Raw genomic sequence first — 8,923 nt, forward strand, 5'->3', positions numbered from 1 at the left:
TCCCAGTGACCTGCATCAGGCTCCTCCTAGTGGTTCCCACAGGACACTGACCAGGCTGCGGCAGGCGCATACTTGCACTCCGGGCCTTCTCCCATGCTCTCCAGCCCCCAGCCCCACAAAGCAGGCTGGATGTGGTCCTCATGCCCTGGGGCTTGGATGGGGGCCCCTGTACAGATGGCAGTGACAGCATCCTGGGACCAGGGCTGGGGCAGGAAAGGCTGGAGGGTCCCAGTCTCCATGCAGGGGGAGGGGTGGTGGGCTGGGCACACAGCCCAGGGAGGGGCCCCCAGGTAGAGGCCTCTGCTGCAACAGAGGTGGGGGCCCTACCAGGGCCCCGGTTATGGCAGAACCTGCAGCTATCACACAAGCCACATGCGGGCCACACTGAGGCATCTTTATTTCTCTGGGTCACACAGAACTTGGGCCTGGGAGCCTCTTCTGCATGGGGGCTGCAACTGCCAAGGGAGCAGCTGAGACCAGAACAAGCACTCGGGTGGGCCTCAGTGCAGGTTGGGATGTGCCCGGTGGAGTAAGGTGTGAGAACCCCCAGCCTCACTCTCTGCCTGGCCCTGAAGCAGACAGCAGCAGGCTGGCCCAGCCTCCCCTTTATGAGACTATCCTAGGGTTTGACAGCAAGTCCCAGATGAAGGGTGACAGGCAGCTGGGAAGGCAGTGGCCAAAGGTCAAGAAGATGAACTTTGTCCAGACTTCTGCTGCCTGTGGCTATGGTGGGACAGGGCTGCCTTTCTGGTCACACTGGGCAGCAGGCGACTGCCAGGGACCTCCCAGTCCCAGGGCTGCATTCCCTGCCCGGCAGCCCCTCTGCTGCAGCTTTCGGATGAGTTCCAGCAGGTTCATCTGCAGCATCAGCTCCTGGGATACAGAGGGGCCCCATGAAGGCCAGAGTGACCCCCAGGCCCCTTTCATCCCGGCCCAAGGGTTCCAGGCAGTGAGCCCACGGGGGCGACCATCCTGTGAAGCCTGGTCATGGCCTGCCAGGACAGGGTGGAATCTGAGCTTCTGCCCCCAACAGGGCCACTCGGAATCTGAGCCTCTGCCCCCAGCAGGGCCACTCGGAATCTGAGCCTCTGCCCCCAGCAGGGCCACTCGGAATGGCATGCGGGAGGGGAGCAGAAGAGGGCCCTGTGTGGCACAGCAGGCCTGGGGAGGGTGGGCAGTGCCCATGGCTGGCTGGCTCACCCTCCTGTAGGGAATGGGCCTGGCCTCCGTGCTGGGAATGGCACAGAAATCCCTTCCAGAGCCTCAATCCTTCCACTTCACCCCCACACCCTGAGCCTGGCTCCCCAGGGACCAGCAGTAAAACCCCAGATGGAATGGGGCCCAGGGGCACTCGGGCTAGGGCAGAGCAGGCCCAGGCACTGACCTGTGGGTTGGTGGTCACGTAGAAGCCAGCCACCCCCGCCTTCTCCAGTGTGCTCTGCTGGTCAGCCACCTTCCGGTCCAGCTCCAGGACGATCTTCTGATCCATCGCCCGCTGCTCCTCACGGATCCGGTGTTCCACGGCCTGCCACGGGGCCGGGGCGTGGAGGGGGAGAGGTGAGGGCAGCTCTGCCATCAGGGGGTGGGGGGGTGAGGGCAGCTCAAACACATGCTCCTGCTGCCGTCCCCAGTGGCAGCAGCTCTGACACCACCGGTGCATCCTCACCACACCCAGGCCTCTCCTCGGCCATGTGAACCCCTGAAGGGGGCCCCAAGGGGCTTCCACGAATGCCCTGACTTGGGACTGCCTTAGGACCACACACACATCTCCACAGGCACACCCTGTCCCACGGCTTGTTGGTTACATGCCAGTCTCTGGTTGTCCCTGTGCTCCCTGGGAGAAGGATGGGCCCCCTCCTGGCCCCATCACCCTACCATTGCCTTTGTACCCCCCTGAGGCCACCTGCTCTGTGGAGGCCCAAACCCACGAGGAGCTGCTATCCAGGGGAGCACTGGTGGGTTCTCACCCTCCACCCAGCCCCAGCACACTTGGTATCCGCAAGGAGGAGCCACCTGGTGGGACTCACTAGGCCTCCAGTGTCCCACTCAGGCCCAGGACAGCCACCCATGCCTGAGCCCCCACACCCCTTCAGCTCAGCCCAGTCAGCAGAGCCAGGTGGTGCCCACAGGAGAGCTGGGCCGGCCACCCTGCCTGCGCCCCCAGTACCTCTAGTTCTCGCTGCTGAGCCGCCTGAACCACAGGCAGGTTGTGGGGCCGGCAGGCCTGCTGGGCTTCCTGGTGCTTCTGCCGCAGCGCCTGCCTGAGCACTGGGAGGGATGAGAGCCCGTCAGCAGGCGGTGGGACTCGGCAGCAGCCCTCACCCATGGGCACCTGCCTTACCAACCCAGCAGAGCAGCCAGGCCAAAGGGGTGTCTGCACTGGGGAGGACGCCAGCCTCCTCCATCCTCCCACCCCACTGTCATGGCAAGTCCCCAGGGGACTCCAGAAGGTGCGGGGCACTGAAAGAGAGTGGGGTGGGGAAGACTGGCCAGGTGGGGCCAAAGCTGCAGCCTCAGACCCAGGGCAGCTGGAGGAGGCAGGCGGGAGGGAGGCTGCAGTCTGAGGGCTTCAGGGCCCCCGTGGCCACAGGCCATGAGACATCTACTCAAGTGTCAGAGACCACCTCAGGCAAAGGCATGGGAAAGGAGCAGGAGGAGCGGGGTCGCTGACCCTGGGCGTGGGGCCTCTGCCTACCAGGGGTGTGGTCGGGCCCTCCACCCTCAGTGCTGCCCTTCAGGGTGGACAGCCCCTCCCTCATTTGCAGCTCCCAGCCCCCGCACAGCGCCAGAGGGAGAAGGGTGGGCAGACCTGGGAGGCCCAAGTTTGGGATGAGCTTGGGGTGCCATAAGCCTGTGAGGCTCTGAGGGGCTCACCCTCAGCCACCAAGTAAAGCTCCACGGTCCTTGCTAAACTGTGCACAAACACAGATGTGTGCAAACTGTCTAGTCTGAAGGGAATGTACAAGGAAGCGATCATGGGACATAAACCACCATGAAACAGAACATGCAGCACCCCACAGCTGGCGCCAGTGACCAGTAAGTGCCAAATGGCTACAGCTCCCCAGGAGGGAGGGGTCCCTGGCCAAAAGAAAAGGTGAAACCCAACACTCTGTTCCTGGGAAGAGCCCTGATGTTGCAGCTCTTCTCTGGTGGCCAGTCCCCAGGGAACTCCAGGGCCCCTGAGGCTCCCCTGCAGGTAGCCTGGCTCCTGCTGTGCCTACAGCCTTCCCCGATCTCCTGTCTCTTCACATTCTGTACACACCTCGACGATGGTATTTACCAAAAGCCCCCCTCAAGACAGCTCCATAACACAGGGAAGCAGGGAAATGTGATCTCCTTCACTCTACTGATCAAACATTGCTACAAGTGCCAGGTCCACTACCAGATTCCACTAGATAGGCAACCAAAAGGCAAGAAGAGAGCCACGCCGGCTGCCTGGGCAGAAGGGGCCTGGCCTTAGACATGACCAGGGAACACAAAGGAGGCAGGAGCAGCCAGTCGCCCCTGCCAAATCAGCAGGAGAAGCAGAAAGTCAATGCAGGCATGCCTGCTGCTGGTGGAACCAGGGCCTGGCCCAAACCTTCTGAAGCACAAACAGCATTGGGCCCAGGCAGTTACTGAAACTCCCCATCCTGCTATAAGGAACTATAGCTCTGTGGAAAAATGGCCGATTCCAGGACTGAGACACGGAGAATACAAGAAAAGATGAGCCTGAACACATACCTGAACCAGAAAGCAAGAAAGTGCTCACAGAATGATGGGGCGGCATCTAAAGGTGCCTGGAGCGCCCCCAACTGGCCACACATGGCACAGTCTGGGCATTAAGGAATAATGAGCCATGCGCTTGGGATTAGTAAACTGCATACATCTTACAGCTCAATAAAATTTTTAAAAAGACAATCGCCCAGACATTTAGGGGAAGAAGTAATGCCAATTCTACACAAACTCTTCTGGAAAACTGAAGAGGAGAGAACACTTCGAAACTCATCCTATAAGGCTGGCAAAAACCCTGATACCCAAACCAGATATTACATGAAAACTATAAACCACAGTTTATCATGAACATAGACCAAAAAATTCTTAAGATTTTAGCAAATCAAATCCAGCGTACATAAAAAGGATACTACAGCACGACCCAGTAGGATGGAATTCAAGTGACTGTAATTCACTGTAGTAATAGAAAATGATTCACCACGTGATCATCTCAAGAGCTGCCAAAAAGGGAACTGCCAAAATCCAACATCCATTCTTGATAAAAACACACCAATCCTGGAGCAGATGGACACTGCCTGCCTTCTGGGGAAGGGGGCCTTGCACTGCTAGGATAAATTTTTGCCACATTAAACCTGCTTCTAATCAGGCTTCTACCAGCAGTCCAGTGTACAGGAAACCCAGAGAGTGGAGAAGCAGGTTAAATGCAAGAGGAAGCATTTCGTCTGATAGATCAAGAGCAGGGCATTCTATAAAATTAGAATGCCCTGGACTCTACAAAAAAGTCAATGCCACAATAAATGTTGGGGACTGTTTCAGAAGCAAAGAGACCAAAGTAACCAACTGTAGTACATGAACTTGGACTGGATCCTTACTTATAAAGCAACAATTTGCCACAAGTTTGGTACCATGATGTGGCCGTGCACTGAAAGTCAGGAGACACCCGGAACAGTTAATTTCTCAGGGGGCTACCTTCTGCAGCTGTGTAGGAAACCGCTTTTGTTCTAGAGCACTTGCTCCCAATCCAAGGCCAAGGTTGACCCCACCACCCAGGTTGTCTGGAGGCATTCTTGGTTTTCAGGACTAGGGAGGGTACCCCTGCCATCCTGCAATGCGCAAGACAGCATCTCACCAAAAAGACTTACCCAGCCACAAATATCAGCATGGCTGGGTTGAAAATCCTGGTCTCCAGGAATGCTGAAGACTCTTGGTGAATGCTATGCTGTCACATGTATATATTTTGGGATGTCAAGAACTAGAGCAAAACGTTAACTACTGAACTTTAGGTGAAGAGCACAAGCGTATGCACTATACTATCTTTTCAGCTTTTCTAAATGTTTTAACTTCTAAAATAAGAAGTTTGGGAAAAATAACAAAGGTGGAAACTGATGGTGCAGGGGGACCTGCCCTATATAATTTGCAGGAAAGGGCTCCCAAGCCCACCAAGCAGGCCTGGCTCAAGTGGGAAGCTCTTCGGGTTTGGGAGGGCGCCACAGGAGACAGTGCTTAGGAATTTGATGTGCAACTGGAATGAGGCCCTGCGAGGCCTGAGAGGGAACTGACCCTGAAAGACGCTTGCTGCACAACTGTCAACAGACTTCCAACTACTGAGGGGCAATGCTGCTGCAGTCAGCGCCACCACCAGAGTCTGCCTGCAGGCCAATCAGGCACCGAGGCCTAGGGCCATCCTGTCTGGAAGCCCGTGGGGCACAGGGAAGCCCGAACAGGGAGTTTCTGCTAAGAAGGTGGGTGCTGCGCAACTGAAAACAAAACTGGTTGGACCCATTGATCACCAAAAAGGCGCTGTCTCAGTCTCTGCGCCCGTTGATTTTGTCAATCTTAGAGACCTCTTCCGAACACTCCCAAGGAAGGAGCTGATCTGCACAGATACCAAGAGCTGCCCGGAGGCGCCGACCCGGAGGAGGCGGCACCTCATCCCGCTGCCCCCGCGCACCTCGGTGCTCGTTCTGTAGGCGCAGGCGCTGGTTGTACAGGCTCTTTTCGGTGAGGTGCTGGATTTCCAGTAGCCCCTGCACGATTTCGAACACGGTGCCGTCGAGAAGCGCCAGGGCCAGGTCGCTGAGCGTGGTGTAGGACAAGCGCTGCTGGAAAGAGCTGCGGGTAGGGGGGCGCGGTGAGCCCCGGCGGGACACGAAGCCGCCTCCGCAGGCCGCCGCCCGCCCCGCCCGCGTACCTGGGCAACTCCTTCACCAGGCTCTGTAGCGCCGACAGCAACTGGTAGTGTCGCTCCTGCTGCCGGGCACCGTCCGCCACCTCCTCCAAGGCGCCCGCGTAGCGCTCCATGGCGCGGACGCCCGCTAGCCGCCGGCGGCGGCGACGAGCTCCCCCAGCTTCACGACATCCCGAGCGCGGCGCGTCCCGCCCCTTTTCCGATAGTCCCACGCGCGGCGCGCTCCGCCCCCTTTTACGACAGTCCCTAGAGGGCCGGGCCGCCTGCCCCGCCCTGCCCCGCGCCCCGCCGCCTGCTTATTCAGGAGGCGCGCCCCGCCTCTCTGCGGAGACTCCAAGGAGGGTTTTGCTCAGCCCAGGCTCGCACCTGCCTGCTCCCCGCGCGACATTAAAGGCGAGACTCCGCCGCCTGGATATCGCAGGACCACGGAGAATCCCACCGGCCCTTGCTGAGTCATTGCGGGCCGAGGTCCGGGCTCCGCGCCGGCGCGCCTGCGAGGTGGACTATCCCGGTCACCGGCCTTCCCAGAGGCAGGGGTCTCGGGCCAGAGCCCACAGGACCTGGGTCTAAGGCACCATCCGCGGCCGAGCAGTGGCGCTGGGGTCTGTCTGCGTCCTCCCCGCCCCCGGGGTGAGACAGACAGGACCGCCCTAGAGCCTCTGGGCCAGGACAGTCGGAGCCAGAGTCCCCATCTGGGCCTCCGTGGCCCCCAGCCCGTGAGCCCAGACTGCGCTCTCCCCGCTCCACAGGCCAGCTGCTGGGCCGGGGCTGGGGGGCTTCTGGTGGCTGGGGCTGAACCGTCTAGGAACAGGCTTTAATAGGAGGGGCTCGGGTGGAGGAATGGCTCCTGCAAAGGCCCTGCCAGAGTCAGGTCAGGTGGGTGGGCGAGAGGACCAGTGTGGCCAGGCTGCGGAAGCCAGCACAGGAGACAAGGGCGGGTGCTGTGCATTACAGAGGCTGCTGGGGGCTTGTCCATAGAGCAGCAGGGGGCACGGAAGGGCTTGGGGACGCAGACACGATCAGACTTGCATTTCACCAGGCATTCTTTAGCTGCCTGCTGGGTGGCTGGGCTGTGTGAGATGACCCTGCTTTGACCAGGTTAGGAATTATGACTGGTTTCCAGAGAGAACATTGGTTAGTAATTGGCTATGGGGAAGAGGGGGCGTTGAGCCGACCAACTGGGGTCCCCCTGAAGTGCCAGCAAAGTGTCTGGTTTTCTCCAGGATCTGTTTCCTCAGTCCCTGGCAGGATTGGCTCCCCTGCACGCCATGTCCTTGTGGTCCCTTCCAGACAGAAACCAGGCGTGAATAAAGTGAATAATGACAAGCGCTCAGGCCACTGCCGTGGAGGGTGGTCCACAACCCAGAGCTGATCATGCGCCGGGCACCCTGGCCTCCAGGTCCCTCAGAATGGCAGGAGCTGGAGGTGGGACTCGAGATTGTGGGAGCTGAGTCTGTAGTGAGTGACCAGGAGCCAGCTGGGGCTGGGCTTGGTCACTGTCACCTCCCCCGGAGGTCGTGAGTGGGATGAGCAGCTGGGTGAAGACGCCTGCCTGTTTCACCAGTGTCCCTGCCCTCAGTCCCCCAGTCCATGAAGGGTGTCTGTGTGGAGACTGGGAGGATATAGGGCAGCCCCACGTGATGATATGTCTGTGGCTAGCTGGGCAACACTGTCGCCAGCTCCGGGGTCTGCCAGGTGGGGTGGGGGCTGTGAGCCACAGCAGGAGCAGGCCAGGCCTGGGTTTGGACACCTGCTCCTCTGCCTTGTCCGGGTGCTGATGCAGGAAGGCCCCTTCTCCAACCCTTGGTGCAACGTCTGACCTGAACCAGCTTCCCCAGCCCAGCAGCACTGCTCCCCTAATGTGTATGTCGACCTAAAGAAACAAACTGAACCACAGTTCATATAGAGAGTTTGTCTGGGCCAAGGCTGAGAGAGCTGCCCAGGACACACCAAGTTGCCCTGGGAGTGCTTCATTCAGCCTTATTACAAGCAAGTTTTTAAAGACTGAAGGGGACAAGGAGTGGGCTGATATGAAGTCAGCAGGAATTCTGACTGCTTTCCAGAGAGAACCCTTAGTGACTGGCTATAAGGTGTTGGACTACTGGGTAAGAGTTATGGTGTCCAGCGTATGGCTTTTTATGTCTACTTGGTGTCAGTCTGGAACCCACAGAGCAATTGGCTTCAAGAGGTCGTTAGCTCAAGTAGGAGTGGGATGTGACTGCTGTTTCATTCCAGTGCCTCTCTGGGCCAGATAATTAAAGGGAGCTCACATTCCTCAGATAAAAAAGTTCCTTTCGCATTAGGAGAAATACCTAATGTAGATGATAGGTTCATGGGTGCAGCAAACCACCATGGCACGTGTATACCTATGTAACAAACCTGCATGTTCTGCACATGTACCCCAGAACTTAAAAGAATATATATATATGCTTTATACATATATATATAAACTTCCATTGTACACACACACACACACAAAGTTCCTTTTCTTTTTCATGGACATGAGCAGTATGTCACTCAGGCATGGGGACTCCTGGGCCACCTCTGGGTCTTCAGGGAGGGCCTGGTCTGGAAGGAGGGGTCTCATCCTCCAGAGCCCCAGGGATGGGTGATGTATGTGTAGGAATGGGGGAGCTGGTTCGCAGACGTGCGTTTCCCCTGTGTGTGTGAACATGATGGGCCCCATGGCTCTTCCCGTTGGGTGGTATCCACCGAAGGCCTTTGCTCTGCGGCCACTGTCCACCTCCACTTGGCCTCCCAAGTCCACCAGGCTGGCTGGTGACACCTTGGGTTAGTGTGGGGTGACTGGTGTGTGTTGGGGAGCTGCAGATCCCCTGTCTCTGACACAGCTGTGTCTGGGCAAACACCAAGGTTTGAAGGAGTGGGTGCCTGTGTGTGTGTGTGTGTGTGTGCGCGCGCGCGCGCACGTGTGGCAAAAGGCTTTGCTGCATGCCTTTTGTTTGGCTCTTTGTCACATGTGCCTTTCTGTGTTTCTCTGTGAGTTTTCATGTGTCAGGTTGT

The 8,923-nt window shown here is 58.2% G+C and overlaps 1 protein-coding gene across 2 annotated transcripts; it reads right to left on the reverse strand.

Moving 5' to 3' along the window:
- Window positions 1–373: 373 nt before the first annotated feature.
- DGCR6L (DiGeorge syndrome critical region gene 6 like) lies at window positions 374–6,113 on the reverse strand. 2 transcript variants are annotated; one of them, XM_016939731.4, is made up of 5 exons: window positions 5,906–6,113; window positions 5,666–5,826; window positions 2,168–2,268; window positions 1,385–1,525; window positions 374–873 (listed from the first exon to the last, which is right to left on the reverse strand). In XM_016939731.4, the coding sequence occupies exons 1-5, from the start codon at window positions 6,013–6,015 to the stop codon at window positions 724–726; spliced, it is 663 nt and encodes a 220-aa protein (XP_016795220.1). In that variant the 5' UTR covers window positions 6,016–6,113; the 3' UTR covers window positions 374–723. The 2 variants fall into 2 exon arrangements, with proteins under 2 accessions (XP_016795220.1, XP_054531970.1); XM_054675995.2 differs by having other exon boundaries at window positions 1,385–1,569; window positions 5,906–6,107.
- Window positions 6,114–8,923: the final 2,810 nt, after the last annotated feature.

This window comes from Pan troglodytes, chromosome 23 (assembly GCF_028858775.2).
Source record: "Pan troglodytes isolate AG18354 chromosome 23, NHGRI_mPanTro3-v2.0_pri, whole genome shotgun sequence".
Lineage (NCBI taxonomy): Eukaryota > Metazoa > Chordata > Mammalia > Primates > Hominidae > Pan > Pan troglodytes.